The sequence below is a fragment of the Hemiscyllium ocellatum genome, chromosome 13 (genome assembly GCF_020745735.1).
Source record: "Hemiscyllium ocellatum isolate sHemOce1 chromosome 13, sHemOce1.pat.X.cur, whole genome shotgun sequence".
NCBI lineage: Eukaryota > Metazoa > Chordata > Chondrichthyes > Orectolobiformes > Hemiscylliidae > Hemiscyllium > Hemiscyllium ocellatum.
The window spans coordinates 65104196-65123543 of NC_083413.1; the positions used below are offsets into that span (position 1 = coordinate 65104196).

At 39.9% G+C, this 19348-nt stretch overlaps 1 protein-coding gene across 1 annotated transcript in view; it reads left to right on the forward strand.

The window, feature by feature from the left end:
* Positions 1-19348, forward strand: part of ngef (neuronal guanine nucleotide exchange factor) — a 77268-nt gene that overhangs the window by 44090 nt on the left and 13830 nt on the right. Inside the window, exons 8-12 of the mRNA XM_060833933.1 lie at positions 3450-3579; positions 9180-9254; positions 13779-13868; positions 15050-15213; positions 16325-16483. Coding sequence (XP_060689916.1) covers positions 3450-3579; positions 9180-9254; positions 13779-13868; positions 15050-15213; positions 16325-16483 — 618 coding nt within the window. The remainder of the gene's footprint in view (positions 1-3449; positions 3580-9179; positions 9255-13778; positions 13869-15049; positions 15214-16324; positions 16484-19348) is intronic.

Here is a 19348-nt window from a genome sequence, read left to right on the forward strand (position 1 = left end):
CTGATGAAAGTTTGTCAAAATTCAAGGAAGATTTAACTTTGGAGAAAACTGTTCAAATTGTGCTGGAATCAGAAAGACTCATAGATAATTCCTGAGAGGACGGACAACACTATCTCAAGATGGAAACAAAATCTGTTCACATTATAAGATGTGGACAGTCTGAAGAGACATATGAAAAACTTTCACAGAGGACAAGCCAAACATCTGAATCTAAGAACCAGTGGCTGCATTGCCTCACAGGTATAAATAATATCCAGCATCACTGAGAAATGTTATATTTGTAAAACCATAGATCACCATCCTATTTCTGCATGTCCTCTGTAACAGTTTCAGAACAACAGAGTGGATGATGGTCCCAGACATAAAGGATCTACATGGTAGAACACCCATCATTGTTAGAAACAATACCAGCATTTGGTGAAATACCTTCATTGAAGAATATGCCCGAGGAAATGAGCTGATCCAGATGACTCAGAAACGGTAGAACATGTCTACGTCACTGGACGTCCTGTTGATTTTATGCTTGATACAGGAGCAAATATTGGTGTTCTATTAGACCTGTTATGCAGGTGGATGCAGAAGCAGACACTATAGCCTGTAGAGATGAAACTACCATAACAGAGGTGAAGTAGAAATGTAAGAAAGCTACAGGTTACTCTGTAACACAACATGTGTGAGAGTTGAAAATGTGTTCATTGTCTCCCATCAGCCAATTTGACTTTGAAGCCTGCACATGTCTTTACCTTAACTTCATCAGAAGAGATTAACAACCTCCAGACAACAACTGCTCCAGAATCAAACAGCTGTCAAAACACTGATCCAGGAACAATACTGTTATTGGCAACCATTCAAGTGGCTACCTGTAGAAGACTTCATTGGACTTTCCACCTTCATGGCAGAACCCAGACAGAAGAAAGAATGAAGTGCACTCAATTATCTTGGTATAAGACTGTTGTTTAACATTATCGATATAGAGAAAGTCACTGACTTCATAGCACTTATGGAAACATTCAATCTTCTTTCTTCTAAAACAGAGAGGTCAATGCCAGTGACCGAGATGGTACAGTGTGAGCAGCAATCTTTCAGAAACATGAATAAGAGTCTCTAAAATATTACTTCACCAGACAAACAACCACAACTAACAACTGAAAACATCCAGCCAGATCAATAACTCAAGAGAAATGAAGCATTTGGGACTTGGAATCAATTGAATCAATGTCCACAGTTCAGGACCACTATCAACAGGAAGAAGTTACCTGATTTGCACATCCAACATACTGGAATAAAATAAAGCCACCTCTATCAATTTAAAAGTAATTGCCTGATCCCAAAATCCAGAATGCTATAAGAAAGAAAGTGCTTTTTCAACAGAACACCATACTTCCTAAAAACAAATTGAGGAGATTCAAGGATCATCCAGATCAGTTAATTGACTGACAATATCTACATCATCCTCCAGAAATGATGTACAAGAGATAAAATATCCTCCAGTGGAGAAATGATCCACAGACCTGAACCATGGATAGCCTTCCTCAAGCAGGAGAAATGCCATTCTTCCCAACCCTAAAGAGAGTGTATTCTGAGAAAAGAGTGACATGTCCAGACTGCCCACATTTATGAAGTCAGAGACTTGGGAGGGAGATAACATAGTGGTAGATACAAAATAGTTGCATACACAATTTTTTAAATTAATTCATAGGCTGTGGGTGTCACTAGCTGGGTTGCCATTTTTTGCCCATCCCTAATTGTCCTTGAGAAGGTGTGATGAGTTGCCTTGTATGCATAACAGGTTAACAATAGGGGATTGGCCAGGGTGGCAGCGATGGTGGGGTTAACAAAGTAATAGTTCTGAGGGGATAATGTTCATGTTAAGTTGGCTCCATCCATATTACTGTTATTAGTGTTGCAAATAAGAAATACTACTCTTGTTTACGACATGAGCAGATGTATCTGCCCAGCTCCCCAGGGTCCTAGTAATTATGACTGACCAAATGTAGTTGTACTGACTGCTAGCATGCAATAAACCTTGGTATTTAATGAGAATGTCTCTTCTGTAGATACTCTATGGTGATGTGTCCTCTACAACTAACCATTAGGTCTAAGACAAGGCAAAGTGAAATGAGGCTTGGTGGCAGTGAACTACCTCAGACAACCTTTACTCAGTATGGTGGTAGAGAACTGGTACATACAACACTGGGAGAAGTGGCAAATACTATAAAGTACCAACGATGATCATTGAGTAACTATCACAGCACTCACTTAAAGTTGTAGTTCCATTCCTGAAACTCACTACTTTAAGTGAAATGACTTTAAATGAATTGTGTGTTCCCATAGTAATCAATGTTAAAGCTGGAGATAAGTTTTGCAGACCCTCCCTCTTCAGGGAAATAAGGTATTATAATCTGTAAGTTGAAATATATTATGTTTCTAATAATAGCTTTTAAACTAACATAAAATAAACAACTGTGTTTTGAACTAAGATGCATTTAAAAATATAGAAGAAAAATGTAACTTTTCACTTACGGGATAGGTATATCCTGCTTGCACTTTCAAAAACTTGAGATCCAGGGAAGTAAATTGAAGGAGAAAATGACCTCCTGTTCTGGTGGTTTTATTGGTGAGAATTCTAACACAAGAAATGTATCCAACAGAAATCACCTCCATCCCTCAGAAACAGCACCTTATTGCTTTGATGTGAGAGATGGGAGTTCGACTTTCGTACTACAAACAGCCATTTCGCAATACCTAGTTCCATTAGTCACAGTCCTAACTCCCCTGTTTTCCCAGTGGTAGCCATTTTTATATGATCTGCGCACACTTGTTTCTAGCTGCAAACACTGGACAGTGCTCAGATTCCTGATTCCTATTTGTTCTGTATCTGCCTAAGATCACAGAGGCTTTAATTGTTCTGCAGACCAGGTGTGAGAGAATTGCCACCGAGTCAAAGCTACTTCTGAGGCTGAATAGGGTGCCCTGTTTGTAATTCCATCCTTTATGACTTTGCAGAAAGGTAGGGGTATGAAATAGATGTCAGTGATATTACAGGGAACAATTCCAAATATTTTGTATATCTTCTGCTCACTCACAAAGAAGTTCAAATTCTTGATTCACATATTGCTCCTTATTGGGATGATGACCAAAGCTGCTATTGCTGGTGTTACCTATCTCCAAAATTCCCACTCTCACATTGGAATTCCAGCATTGGATTGGATTGGAGTGAGGACGCAAATCAGACAGTGGAGATAGGGAGATGTTAATGGGAAAAAGTGAATTTCCTGATACTTGATGAGGTTACAGGCTCCATTAATTGAACAATAATAAAGTCAAGCAATATTAAACAGGGATAACCTTAACTGAAGTCTACTGATATTGATGAGCAATTTTAGGTAATTGTTAAGAACTCTTGTGAAGAACTTTTGCCTTAAACAGTGGTCTTTTATTTCTCAAAGGGAAAATAATCTCCAGTTCCGTAACGTTATGGCTGAACTCGAGAAAGATCCCAAATGTAGAGGACTGCCATTTCCTTCATTTCTTATCCTGCCTTTTCAAAGGATAACGCGACTGAAACTCCTGGTACAGGTAACTACCTGAGATCACTTTGAATATCAGGCTAGCTATAATTTTCAGGAGACTGTTTCAACATCCATTTGTGTAATGATTATTATTTCATGCAATGAACATCATTGTGTGTGTATCTTGTGGTACATCAATAACACTTTACACCAAATTGCTGAGCTGTGTCAAGTATCTCAATGTCACCATACTAACCAGTTAAATGGAATTCCAGTTTATTTCACAGCCTTATTGAGCACTCCAAAAATTACTCAATAATGTGGGTGATGTTTATCTTGAACTTGTTCGTTGGAATTTTCTTTTCCAGTTGCAACTTCATGAGTCATAAGATATGGACAATATGTTGCTTGAGGTATTTTGTTTGGGTGACAGGTCTCAAGAGATATGAGCTAGATTTGCTAAGATCAAGTTTAAGAATGTAATTTGAAGGGGTAAATGTAGGGGAATGGGTCTGGGTGGATTGCGCTTCGGCGGGTCGGTGTGGACTTGTTGGGTCGAAGCGCCTGTTTCCACACTGTAAGGATGTATGTAAGTATCACAGAGGGTTTCACAGAGGCTTTGCCTCCAAGAGGTTTAGTGAAATCCATCACATAATTCGACGCTACTCACCTCATTGTGAGTGCAACATGTCTTTGTGATGTTGGCTTTGCAATATCTTGTACTTACCAGCAGCAGATGTTGTTGCCACTGTCAGGTTTTTTTTGGGTTTTCCTTTGCTGCTTCCAATTTTTATGCACAGCTGTACATTAGGTCAAACAGTTCCAGCCAGCAACAACCATTTACTGTCTGTGTAGTGGGAAGAAAAAAATAGAAAAGCTTCGAAGAGGTCATAGGTGACACAATAACATTTTGTTGTCAGTAGAATATGACATTCATTAACACATTAGCAGTTTAAATCAGCAACTCTCTGATCTACTGTTATTGTAAATGCAGCTACAAGAAAGAAGCTGCAGAGGCTATCCAGCTTTAGCATCTAGTCTACTAATGTTTCTACTGAACCCTTTCCCTAATGGCTATCATAGCAGAACATTTTGTCTTTGCTGAATGTGGAAGCAGGGCATGTTATAAAGCCGTCAAACAGTTGTTTAACCTATGGAGTACGGAAGAAAGAACAAACAAAAATCTTGCATTTGTTTCTGGGACTAATCAGAGCTTGATTGCCTTTGAAACAACAACAAATTTATCACAGCACCCAGTATCCCATCCACTGGGTGTGGACGTCAATTAAGTCTTGTCTCCTTTTTCAGCCTGATATTGCATCAATCTGTCATGGTGACCTTGATGTTCCTTCTGCTCAATGTCCTCATCTTCCTCCTCAGAACACTGCTGTCACTCTCCCAGCTCTATAGAGCCATCATATCCCTTTGGGCTGCTCCAGTTGTGTAAAGCAGAGCATAGATTGAGCATACTCTAGCTGGACTGTACTGCAAAGCCCCTCCATACTGATCCAAGCATTGGAATTTCATTTTCAGAAGGCCCATCCTCTGCTCCATCATGGCCCAGGTTGAAGAATGCATTGTATTGTATTTATGCTTGATTTCACTCAGAGCTTACATAAGGGTTGCAAACGGTAACTCTTGTTTCCTGAAGAAGGGCTTATGCCCAAAACATTGATTCCCCTGCTTCTTGGATGCTGTCTGACCTGCTGCGCTTTTCCAGCAACACATTTTTCAGCTCTGATCTCCAGCATCTGCAGTCCTCGCTTTCTCCTAGGTAACTCTTGTGCCCCAGTAACAATCCTTGAAAGGAATCCAGCTCTTTGAAGTGAAACAGGAGCCTGAGAGTTATCATGGCTGTAATCAACATGGCAGTTTCCAAGGTACCTGACTAAGACTACTGGCTGCAATGGTCACAGATGACTGGTAGATTGAGCAAAAGGAAACAATTTCTATGGATGAAGTAGGCCATGTTATGATATGGCACTCTCAACACAACATGCTTCTATTCTATAACATCCTGCTACTGGTGAAAGCCAGCTATGTTGACAAGGCCTACTGTCTGGGTTGAAACACTGACCTCGTCATAGAGAAATGAGATGTAGTTGAGTGCTCTATCACTGATCAGCTTTGATACGTTTGTGAGTTAAGGATTGAGAGATTGCACACAGGTTCCCAATGGATCCTTGAAAACAGCCATAAAAAATAAATGAGAGGAAAGATTTACAAGAATGTTTCCAGGGTTGAAGGGTTTGAGCTATAGGGAGAGGCTGAATAGATTGGGACTATTTTTCCTGGAGCATGAAGGGTGACCTTGTACAGGTTTATAAAATCATGAGGTTCACGGATAGGGTAAATAGACAAGGTCTTTTCCCCAGGGTAGCATAGTCCAAGACTAGAGGGCATAGGGTTAAGTCAAGAGGGCAAAGATTTAAAAGGGACACGTTTCACTCAGAGGGTGGTATGTGAATGGAATGAGATGCCACAGGAAGTGGTGGAGGCTGGTACAATTACAACATTTTAAATGCATCAGGATAGGTATATGAATAGGAAGGGTTTAGATAGATATAAGCCAAATGCTGGCAAATGGGACTAGATTTAATTCGGTTATCTGGTCAGCATGGACGAGTTGAACTGAAGGGTCTGTTTCCATGTTGTATAAGTCTACAAGTCTATGTCAGCTTGATGGCTATAGGGATTGAATGGTCAGCCATTTCTTGGCATCACAGGTCCATTTTAAGTAGGTGAGTTCTGTTGCAGTATCCTGGTAATGCTGTGCCTGGAGAAATGGCTTCTTGTACCTCCTTTACATCCTGAGGGGACCTGCAATGACTTTTTTACATGGGGACTGTTCAGCAGCTGCTGGTCCTGGGCTTACTGAAGCATCTGTTCTTACTCAGATTTTCTATGCATTTGTAACACGACTAACGCAGCAATGTTAACCTTTACTGTGACTAGTGGCCAGTGGTCGTGGTTCCAATCAACTTGTGTGTGGGAATATCAGCCACAAAACAGTAATGCAAGTACTTGCATTGCAGGCATATGACAAGTTAGCATTGTCCTCCATACAATGGGACATGGAAGGCTCTAACAAGGAGGTCCTTGACATGATAAACCCTATTCCATTGCTTGTGCACAAGCTATGTTGTACATTTAAGGGCAGTACGGTGGCTCAGTGGTTAGCGCTGCTGCCTCACAGTGCCAGGGACCCAGGTTTGATTCCTGCCTTGGCCTCTCTCTGTGTGGAGTTTGCATATTCTCCCCGTGTCTGCATGCCTGGGTGCTCCTATTCCCTGTCACAATCCAAAGGTATGCAATTTAGGTGAATTGGCTATGCTAAATTGCCCATAGTGTTAGGTGCACTAGTCAGGGATAAATATAGGGTAGGGGAATGGGTCTGGGTGGGTTACTCTTCGGAGGGTCGATATGGACTTGTTGGGCCGAAGGGCCTGTTGCTACACTGTAGGGAATCTAAAAGAAATGCAGTAGGAGATTGAAATTGTGGTGGGGTGCTCCCTGTTGACTCCATCAGGTTTGGGCTTCTACATACTCTCCATCTCATCTCTCCACTTTACCTTATAGGCTTCAGTCCCATTACACCAAACATCATGATGAAGTGCCCTCCCACCCTCATGAAGCCAGACTGTTGTTGATAGTCAATGACATACCACTTATTTTATAGTAATCAGTGCCCTCCAATGCTGTATCATCTTCCACACTTGTATGTAGAGTGTTCCCCTCCACATCCAGCAGTCCTCACAATTAACTGTTCTGATTTCACCAGCACAGCAGCAGATGTTGTTAAACCCTGCAGACTTTCAGTGAACAGAACCCCAGGACTATCTGTGGCCCACCCCGACTGACTTGGACCGACACCCTTGAATGACGAATGGCTTGACCACTAACTTCAACTCAGCAGCACCCCCAAACTGACTTAGTGCAACTGCCCGGACTGATTGCACTAAACCTGCAGGACTGATGATGGCCTTTTCCTCAAACTATAATGAGATAGAAGTCCTGGTCCTGAATGACTCAAACAACTGAATGAACTTGTTCAAGCCCCTGAACTGATTTGGACCAGGCCCTTGCTTGACTGTAGTGGGGTGCTCTGGCTGATGACACACCCTCTTGACTTCACTGAAGACCACCCTCCTTAGTCCTTTTGGGAAATGGCTATTTCAGGTTTTAATGAAGATCTGTAGCTCGGGTTGTGGTAGATGTTGTTGGCCGGTTTGCTGAGCTGGTTGATTTTCTTACAAACATTTTGTGTCCCTTCAGTGCTGTTTAGCTTCTGGATGAAACACTGTTGTTGGGATCTGCCCCGAATTCTGTCTGTTGTGACAGGTGATTCTACTTCTGGTTTTGCATTGTAGTAGTCTATAGATGGGGTCTATTTCAACTTGTTTGTTTATGGAACCAAGGATGAATACCAGACCTCCAGGAATTACCCAGCTTGGTTTTATTTAGCCGGTCCCAGTATCATGACACCATCCCAGTTGAACTGGTGTCCTTCAAGGACTTCATCTGGAGGCTATACAGCACTAAAGATGTCACCCAGAAGGGAGACGAAATATTTGCAAGAAAATCAACCAGCTCGGTGAACCAACCAGTGACTTCAACATGGTTATTTGATTGAAACATATTCAAGGTGTTTGCCATGTATGCTGCTGGCACACAGTGCAGCTGCGACGTTGACATAGCATGGTGCCGATTGGCAACATGTCCACCCACTCAACTGTTCAGCTCTGGCAAACGTGAGATTCTCTGGTTTTGTGTCTGCACTAAATGATAAGGCCTGACCAAAGTACCATGAGCCTGTAGTTCTGAATGAGATAGCAAAAAGGCAAGGCAAAGCAGAAATACTGTGAGCATCTAAGTAGGCACACAGTGAGTGAGCTGAGTAAGCTCAGAGAGCAAGCCCTGAGTCCTGAAATGCACCTTGTCCTGATGCCTGACCAGAGATGGCCTGGCAACATTATTGCACTGAAAGGAGTCAGTGAATTCCAAAGTACAGCATTAACACGGTGAAAAGTATTCTAACTGATTTGAAGATTTATTGTGATGAAGCCATGAGGCTGGCACATGTCTGATGCCACGCCCATGGACAGCAGATGGCAGGCATTCACCACCCATGGAGCATGCCCTGGGTTGTTGGAGATTACTGGACCACACGGAGGCCTGCAGAAAGTGTTTTGTTTTTTTCTGACAAAAACTCCATTTTTCCAATTTTGCCAATTGACTTACAATTTCCCGCGTCATTTGGGAGTGGGGAAATTCCACTCATTGTATCACATTTTGAAATGTGCCAAGCCACAGAATAAATTGCAATGTTTTTATTTGTTATGTAATTGAGATCATGCACTTAAACAGCCAAAATTTGATTCTCAGTTCACTCCACAATCACATTACATTACAAATTTTGCTTGAAGTAATCTCAGTCTTTCATGGTAGGTACCATGCTGTGTTGTGAGGTAATCAGTTCCCCTAGAATGCAAGGCTGATATGAGGATTCTTTAGTTAGTTTTTCCTGGCTCATCACTCTCACAGAGACCTGATAATCAAAGTGACTTCGGGTTAAGTAAAATACAAGGCAACCAAATGACTGTAGCTTATATTTATAAGAGATCCCTGCTATGTGAATTAAGACTTTCAATTCAATTCTGTCCACAGAATATCTTGAAAACAGCAGAAGAAGAGTCAAAGAGAGAAAGCACAGCTGTGAAGGCACATAAAGAACTTGAAAAGGTACAAGAGCAACATTCCCTTTGCCTATTTTTATTCCTTTCTGACATTTTGCCAATGTTTTGACTTTGGACAACTATACAGCATCAACTTGGCCACCCATTGTGCATTGTTTCTGCTTTTTATTTATATGGAATACAGCCCTTCTCTTTCCATTCCTTTTATCATGCATTTTTGCTATGCCTCCTATGCAAGGATTTAAAATTCTCAACTTTTACATTCTATATGTATGTTAAAAAAACAGATTAGCACAGATAAAAGTAAGAGAAGGAAATTACACTGCAATCAAAAACAATATCTGTCTTCACAGAAGAAGATGCAATAATTCCTTAGAAATGCTAGGGAAGCAAGAATGAAGGTATTTCACCAAATGCTGGGAAGTGAAAAAATAAATGCTGGAGAAATTAATGGGAAACAAAGCTAATAAATCCCGAGGACATCCCACTTTACTAAAAGGGGTGGACCATGGAAATAATTCATTCATTGGTTGTCATCTTCCAAAATTCTATAGATTCAGGAAGAGTCCTGGAGGGTGTCAAGTGTAGACCCTCTATTTAAAAAAGGGGGGAGAGAGAAAACTTAGTGTTACAGACAGATTAACCTGACATTTCCTTTTATTCATTGTGTGGATGTGAGTATCACTGGCTGGCCAGCATTTATTGCCCATCCCTAGTTGCCCTTGAGAAGGTGGTGCTGAGCTGCCTCTTGAACCACTGCAGTCCACCTGCTGTGGGTTGACTGACCCACAATGCTATGGTGGGGTAGGGTGGAGCAGGGAGTCCCAGGATTTTGACCCAGTGATAGCGAAGGCAATATATTTCCAAGTCAGGATGGAGTGGACATCTGTGCAGTGGAGGAAATGTTGGAGTCTATTATGTGTATTAACAAGATACTGAGAAAATGCCAAAAGGATCACACAAAGTTAATACTAATTTATGAAAAGGAAATGGTGTTTGATAAACACATAGTGACTTTGTAAGGGTATATTTAGTTGAATCGATAGGGGGGACAAGCAGAAGTGAGATACTTCAATTTCCTGAAAGTTTTTAGTAAAGTCCAACATTGAACCAAAGCACAAGGGATTGGTGATAATATACTGGCATGCATTGAGAATTGGTTAGCAGCCAGGAAATAAGAGTAAATGGGTCATTATCAGAGTGGAAGGCAGTGATGAGTTTTGGTACCACATGAATCCGTGCTTGGGCTTTAGCAGTTTACAAAATATACCATATATACTCAGTAATAATCAAAATTTTTGACTACTTTCTAAGGTTAAATTTATGGGGTTGACTATTACATAGATACTACTGTTAAGGGGCTGAAATTCATGCTCATTAAATTTAACGCCGTATCATTAGCAGAAGTCCAATTGATCTCTAACAAATAAAGAACAAAAGCACAACGAATTATAGTACTTCTGAAGACCTGGAGCGGACTGCAATGGCCAGCAAACTGGAAGGCCCAGAGTGGAGCGGGTTGATCGGCAGACTTACTCATAAATGTTAATCTGTTAACTGTGAAGAACCAGGGTTGACGTTTACATGGGATTATATGGAAAGTTTGAGATTTTTTGGCCAAAAATAAAAGGTTGACTTTTACATGAGATTGACTATTACTGGAGTAAATATAAATCACACAACACCAGGTTATGGTCCAACAGGTTTAATTGAAAGCACACTAGCTTTTGGAGTGATGCTCCTTCATCAGGTGAAGGAACGTCGCTCTGAAAGCTAGTGTGCTTCCAATTAAAGCTGTTGGACTATAACCTGGTGTTGTGTGATTTTTAACTTTGTACACCCCAGTCCAACACCGGCATCTCCAAATCATAGAGTAAATATGGTATTAACAATTTAGTTGAGGGAATCAACTGTAAGGTTTAAAGTTTTCTGATGATGGAAAACTAGGTGGGATTGTGAGTGACAAAGAGTATGTAACAGATTCATAAGGTGATTTAGACATGTTGAGTGAGTGGGCAAATGTGCAGCAGATGCAATGTGAGATTGCCCACTTAGGAAAATAAAATGGCAGAATATTATTTAAATGGTGATAGATGGGAAATGTTGATGTATGCAAAGACCTTGGTGTCCTTACATATCAAAGCAAGTAAGCAGATGCAGCAAGCAGGTAGGAAGGCAAATGAAATGTTGGCCTTCATTGCAAGAAGGTTTCAGTCCAGGTGCAAAGAAATGTATTGAACTTGGTGAGACCACACCTGAAACATTGTGTGCAGTTTTGCTGTCGTTACCTGTGAAGAGGTGTACTTGCCATCGAGAGAGTGTAGCAAGGGTTCACCAGACTAATTTCTGGGATGACAGATTTGTTGTATGGAGAGGAACTGGGTGAACTGGGCCTGTAGTCACTGGAGTTTAGAATAATGAGAGGCCATCTTCTTGAAACATAAAACATTCTAACAGATTGTATGCAGGGATGATATATCCTCTGGACAGAGATATAGAGAACAAGGGGTCCGTGTTCTCCGAGTATGTGGTCTGACAGTTTGGATTGGGTTTAATAGAAATTTCTTTGCTTAGAAGGTGGTGAACCAATGAATTTGCAACTGCAGAAGGTGGTGGAAGCTAAGTCACAGAATATAATTATGAAACAAATAGATATATTTCCAGAGGTTAAACATGTCAAAAGGTATGAGAGGACAGCAGGAGTATGGCATCGAGATAGAAGATTAGCCTTGGGTATGATAAATTATGGAGGAGGCTTGATGGGCTGAATGGCCTACTGCTGCTCCTATTTTCTATGATTCTGTGTATTAAGGAATGTACATATACTATTGTGATACACTAATATACAACAAAAGACTGTGACAATATGCAGTATATTGATAGACTTTCAATCAGGCCATTTTTGGAATCCCTCAGCAATAATTTGTTAACCTGTCTGATTTTATACAGTCAGCTTTGGTTATAATTTGGAGGCTTCCTTCCCATATTTCAGTTTCATGCTGAAAGCTCCTGGGCATGAGGAATGGGGAAAAGGTCCAAGAAAAGAATGAGAGGGCACAGAAAATTATATGCAAACAATACTTGAAGAGTCATCGATAAATTTACAGAGATACAATCCTTAAATATAAATGGCCGCATAGGAAAATAGGAAGATTGATGACCTGTAAAAGATGGATTATATCTATAGTAGTCATTAAATAGTTCAGAAATTGAGTGATGCTGAAAAAAGTCATATATTGTTGAAGCTTCTCATCTTGCACTCATTTGGATAATTTGCAAGAATTATCAAAGTAATAACTGAATATTAATATTCTGGAGTCATAGAGATGCATAGCACGGAAATAGACCCTTTGATCCAACCTGTCCATGCCAATCCAATATCCTAAATCAATCTCCTTCCATTTTCTAGCACTTGCCCCATATCCCTCCAAATCCTTCCAATTCATATTATTATCCTGATGCCTTTTAAATGTTGTAATTGTTCCAGCCTCCACCACTTCCCCTGGCAGCTCATTCCATACATGCACCACCCTCTGTGTGAGAAAGTTGCCCTTTAGGTCCCTTTAAATCTTGTATTAGAATAAAGTGTTGATTAGTTAGTAAATTAATTCTAACTAGTAGAAAATGTTAGGAGAAATTGAGGACTGCAGATGCTGCAGATCAGAGTCAAAGAGTGTGGTGTTGGAAAAGCACAGCCGGTCTGGCAGCATCCGAGGAGCTGGAGAATTGATATTTTAGGCATAAGCCCTTCATCAGGAATCAGTAGAAAATGTTGCCATGGAGATTGCACCAGTTAATGATGACTGCTAAGCTTTGCTTAAATTTTAAACACAGCAGGTTGACTCTGACTTGCCAATGTGTCTTTTCCAGCAATATCTTTAATGCAAATTTTAGCAGGTACTGAGCTTGCTTGGGTGACAAACACGTCTGGCAAACCTGTTGGCTGACACTTTAAATGCTCAGGCAGGAGATTGGTTAAGTCACAACACACGAATCCCTTGTTTAATAGCTTAATCACTGTTGGTGCAGAATGAGACTTAAAGCCATATCGTATACAGTGGAACAAAGAAATCAAGAAAAAACTTGTCCAAGTCCCATTGTCTTCACTTTCCACAAAAGAAATGGTAGAAATGAGCTAAAGATATACTTCACAACACATTTCTAGAATGCTTTACTCATTCTACACAAATTTGAGAATACACATACAATTTGGGAAACAACTCTGCTTAATTTTACATATTGTCTATGATGCTGCCACTGACATATTTGAATTACATTGGAGGACCAGTTCTTACTGGGCCAGCCAGAAAATTCCATCTTAAGAAACTGAGATGGCAGCAACTATAAACCTCACACAGATTGTTAATCTCCGGTACTGGTGGTGATATTTTCCAAGTCAAGTTTAGCATTTTAATATTGATAGCTCCATTATAAATATTTTTCTACACGTTCACAAATTAAACCAAACGACAGCAAACATTTACTTGGTATTTTTTAAACACAGCCCAAAGAAGATGTATTAATTTAAAAAAATCTATCTGTTGTTAGTAGAAATTTCTTCTTGTTCAAGGTTATCAAAGAATGTAGTGAACGTGTGAAAAAAATGGGCAGAACTGAGCAGCTGATCAGCTTTGAGAAGAAACTGGATTTTAAAGTCAAGGTATGAATGGGAAATAGTCTCTTGTTGATAAAAAGATTGAATATGTCTTGATCAGTAAGCCAGTGTACATAATCTTCAGAACAGAGTGCAATGAGTGTATTGAAAGAATAAACAAATTAAAATTGTACATAAAATGGAGACAAAATTCTTCTTTGTTCTCTATAAAAGGGGCAATATAAAATGTATGTTAATGGAATTCTCTAGTTATAACAAGACAGATTAGTGTGGGACAATGGTTTGCAGATAATCTATCATGTTCAGTGTGTTTTGGATACATTTAGGGAGTGGGCAAATGAATGATAGATGAAGTATAATGTGGATAAATATAGGCTTTTTCACTTTGGTGGCAAACTAGGAAGAAAAATTATTGCCTCAATAGATTGGGAAAGGGAGGGGTGCAAGGAGACCTGGGAGTCTTCGTACACCAGTCACTGAACGTAAGCATGCGCCATGCAGCAGGCAGTGAAAAAAGCAAATGGTGTGTTGGCCTTTATAGTGAAAGAATTTGGGTACAGAAGCGGGGATGTTCTGCTGTAAATGTACAGGGCCTTGGTGAGGCTACATGTGAAATGTTATGTGTAGTTTTGGTCTCTTTATCTGAGGAAGGATGATATGGAGGGAATGCAATAAATGTTTACTAGTCTGATTGCTGGGGTGGCAGAATGCCATAAGGAAAGAGACTGATCGCTTAGGACTTTATTCACTGAAGTTTATAAGAATCTGCAGAGATCTCATAGAAACCTATGAATTGCAATAGGACTAGATAGGGTAATCATGGGAAGACTGTTCCTGATAACCAGGGAGTCCAGAACATGGGGCATAGTCTAAGAATACAGGATAGTTCATTTAGAACTGAGATGAGGAGAAATTTTTCACCCAGAGACTTTTGAGCCTATAGAACTCTCTGCCATAGAAAGTGGTTGAGCACAAAATATTGAAAGTTTTCAAACAGGAGTTTAGCACAGTTCTTAGGGCTAAAAAGAGCAAAGAATAGGGCAGAGAATGAGGGAACAGAGTACAGAGTTGGATGATAAGCTATGAATGGTGGAAGGGCTGATAATCTAATTCTGCTCCTATTTTCTATGTTTATAGTAAGTACTCCTGATCATAATGAGATCAATAGACCATTTCTTTTATTATTACCAAAATTTGCATTTAACCAAAACCTGTTGTCTCCCCAGGCTGTACCAATCATCTCCCAATCTCGGTGGCTACTGAAGGAAGGTGAATTGGAGCAAATGTCAGGACAGAAAGCAACACGAACCTTTAGGAAGAAGAAATTATTCAAGCCAGTCTACCTGATTCTGTTCAATGACCTTTTCCTAATAACCAAGAAACATTCCTAGTGAGTCCTTGCAAATGCATCAGAAATATTGGCTTTGTGGACGGCATCAATTTGAATTATTGTACAATTATATATACATAGATAGCTTTAGGAAATGTACTTGCTATAAGAGGTGAACTTCCTGAACAAGCTTTTGTCCAAGAGTATTGCTTCATGTTTGAACATTTTGAAATCTGATTTTTGGCTACTTCATCATCAAGTATTTCTAGTTTCTGAAGGAATAGGTATCTGAAATATATTGACACAAAGATATATATGTAAGTATAAAATGGTTTGTTTGCAAGGTTTTTTTGGATAGATTCAGTAGAAATGCTTTTACTAGGAAGGTGGATGTTCAATGATTCTGACACTGGCCATTCACCTCATGGGTTCAGTTAAAGTCTCCTCTGCCTGATAGTTGTAACAGTGTCATATGAGATGAGTTTTGGATACTCTCAGTCCAGTTCCTAATTAAATTGGCCTTACGTACAAGTCAACAAACAATTCTGACTTCATCGTTAACTACCAATTTCACTCAGAGATCACAGCGTAGCTAGTATGTGAAATAAAAAGGCAGTAATGCAGGACAGTGGATGGTAGTCTTGCTGTATATTTTCTTTTGCAAGGCAGCTTCATTCTGCATCTAGCAGTTCAATATTTGATCTGAGAGTCCTGACTGAGGTTTTCTGAAAATGGAGAACTCTCCCTTCCTCAATGCAAACAGCCTTTGTCTTATGACCACAGACACAAGAGTAACATTAAAAATATTATCCTTATAATAAATGCAGTTTACACACTCTGATTGCCATCAATGTTTGAACTTCCTCATTGATCTTGTAAAATATTAGGGCAGAAACAAAGCTAAAAGATACTTTTTTTTCTTTCCTGCATTCCAGCAAGTAGGAAATTCACCAGAAAGTATATCTAGTAGTTCTCGAGGAAGGATATCTAGTTGACCATGAAATATCAAATGATGCAACATTGTTCAGGCCTCTAAATCACGTTACACAGGGACAGAATAGCATTGGCTCATACTAACAGGTCTAGACTTGTTTTAACCCAGAAATCCGGTTGAAATTCTTCCCAAGATATTTCATTGTGGTTCCTAACAGTGATGTTATTTTCTCTGTAGTGGTGACAGATATGAAGTGTTTGACTATGCACTCCGAGGTCTCCTCCGGGTCCAAGAACTGGAGGACCAGGGTCAGGCACTTGCAAATATATTCATGTTGAGACTTTTAGAGAACAACAATGATCGTGAGGTCCAATATATGTTGAAAGCAAAAACACAGTAAGTATCTCAATAGAGCTTTGCAGGAAATAAAATAGAACATTGCTGGAAAAGTACATTAGGGTTCATCAATTTCTATTGAAACCTCCAAATCTCCTCAATAGCTTAGAAAATTGATTTCATCAACTTCTGACCAGAAAGCTCCCATGCATGTTCTTGGTGCAGGTCTGTTAGCGTATGAAAAAAAGTTATTTAATAATTTGAATCAGAACCTCAGTTCAAACTGTCCTAACAAAGAATCTCCAGCCTGTATTCCCAATATTTTTAATCTTATTTGAAATTGTCAATACAGTATATGTAATTTTTATTTTTAAAAATCTCTGCCATGAGGTCCTCTAATTATTGGCAAACTTATAGGGTATCTAAAGCAGTGTGTAAGAGATTCTGGGCTGTATATCTTATTGCCTACAAGGCTAAATATTCTGTAGCTATGATTCTTTAACACTTCAGCCTGTGGGATGTGACATCCATCTGGCAAAACTAGTCTCTTTGCATATTTTTCATCCCTGGTTCTTCTTTGTGAATGTGATAAATATCTCTGGGAACAGCAGGGCTGGCTTTCATCTGACTTGATCATGAAAGACACCAGGACGAAAATAAATCAGGAGACAGTTATTCAGTAAAGCATTATGCAAATGATATTCTAATAATATACAAGATGGAAGATATTTAAAAGCTTCAGCTGTCAAAGCCCTTCTGAAATCTGTTTGATTTGAAATCCCCCAGTGGCCCCAACATTTCTGCCGTCAGAACCAAAGCCGTCATGTTAAATAGTGCAATAATGAACATACCACAATTTTTCCAATAATTCTTTAACTAAAATGTCATTGTCTCTAATCCAAAGCTGTACCAAAGATGGCAATGTGCATGTGTCTTGTTACAATCAGGTTAGGAAGGGTGAATCGACTTTCCTCTTTTTAACCCACTTAGTTGAATTAAAAGATTTTTCATTCTTTGCAGCATGCAGCAATATCTCACTTCAACTAACTGCAGTTTGCAAGTTCAGAATGAAGGAGCCAATTACAAGGTTTTCTTGTGTTAAAGAACAATAATTTTGGTACCAACTAACACCAAGAAAAATATTTAGCCATAACAAACAAATGCATGCATACTTGTAGTTATCTTGGAGTTCTTGATGAATGGATGTTTCTCTGAATTGTTTTTTTGCTGAATGTAGTCTTTTAAGAGGCTGAGGGCAAGACAGGGAGAAAGAGAGAGGGATTGTGTATTCCTGTATCTGGCTTCATTGCTTTATACAAGCTGGATAATCTGCAGGTGACTCCCATCCTGATGTGTGAAAAGTTCAGAAAGGCGTAAATCAAACTAGAGACAAAGGTCTGAGTGACTGATTTCAGTCATTTTGATGGCATGCTCATTTCAGTTCAGACAGGATCTTATTATTTAAGATTTCATGAACTGGTTCAACTTGTGGACATATCAGTAATGTGGTCAACTTAAGTTTGCACGTTTCCCTTTGTAAAATGATTTTAGTTTATGAATGGTCTCAGGTATTACAATGAGACAACGAAAAAATAGGGCCCCTCAAAGATCAGCAAGGTGGCCTTTGTGTGGAGCCGCAGGAGATGGAAGAGATACTAAACAGATATTTTGCATTAGTGCTTACTGTAGAAAAAGACATGGAAAATATAGAATGTAGGGAAATAGATGGTGACATCTTGCAAAATGTCCATATTACAGAGGAGGAAGTGCTGGATGTCTTGAAATGCATAAAGGTGGATAAATCCCCAGGTCCTGATCAGGTGTATCCTAGAACTCTGTGGGAAGCGATTGCTGGGCCTCTTGCTGAGATATTTGTATCATCAATAATCACAGGTGAGGTGCTGGAAGACTGGAGGTTGGCAAACATGGTGCCACTATTTAAGAAAGATGGTAAGGACAAGCCAGGGAACTATAGACCAGTGAGCTTGATGTCGGTGGTGGGCAAGTTGTTGGAGGGAATCCTGAGGGACAGGATGTACATGTATTTGGAAAGGCAAGGACTGATTAGGGATAGTCAACATGGTTTTGTGGTGGGAAATTATGTCTCACAAACTTGATTGAGATTTTTGAAGAAGTAACAAAGAAGATTGATGAGGGCCGAATGATAGATGTGATCTATATGGATTTCAGAAATGCGTTCGACAAGGTTCCCCATGGGAGACTGGTTAGCAAGGTTATATCTCATGGACCACATGCGGAACTAGCCATTTGGATACAGAACTGGCTCAAAGGTAGAAGACAGAGGATGTTGGTGGAGGGTTGTTTTTCAGATTCGAGGTCTGTGACCAGTGGAGTGCCACAAGGATTGGTGCTGGATTCACTACTTTTCGTCATTTATGTAAATGATTTGGGTGTGAAGTTAAGAGGTATAGTTAGTAAGTTTGCAGATGACACCAAAACTGGAGGTGTAGTGGACAACAAAGAAGATTACCTTGGATTACACTGGGATCTTGATCAGATAGGCCAATGGGCTGAGGAGTGGCAGGTAGAGTTTAATTTAGATAAATGCAAGGTGCTGCATTTTGGAAAAGCTAATCTTAACAGCACTTGTACACTTAATGGTAAGGTCCTCGGGAGTGTTGCTGAACAAAGAGACCTTGGAGTGCAGGCTCATAGCTCCTTAAAAGTGGAGTCGCAGGTAGATAGGATGGTGAAGAAGGCTTTTGGTATGCTTTCCTTTATTGGTCAGAGTATTCAGTACAGGAGTTGGGAGGTCATATTGCGGCTGTACAGGATATTGGTTAGGCCACTGTTGGAATATTGCATGCAATTCTGGTCTCCTTCCTATTGGAAGGATGTTGTGAAACTTGAAAAGGTTCAGAAAAGATTTACAAGGATGTTGTCAGGATTGGAGGATTTAAGCTA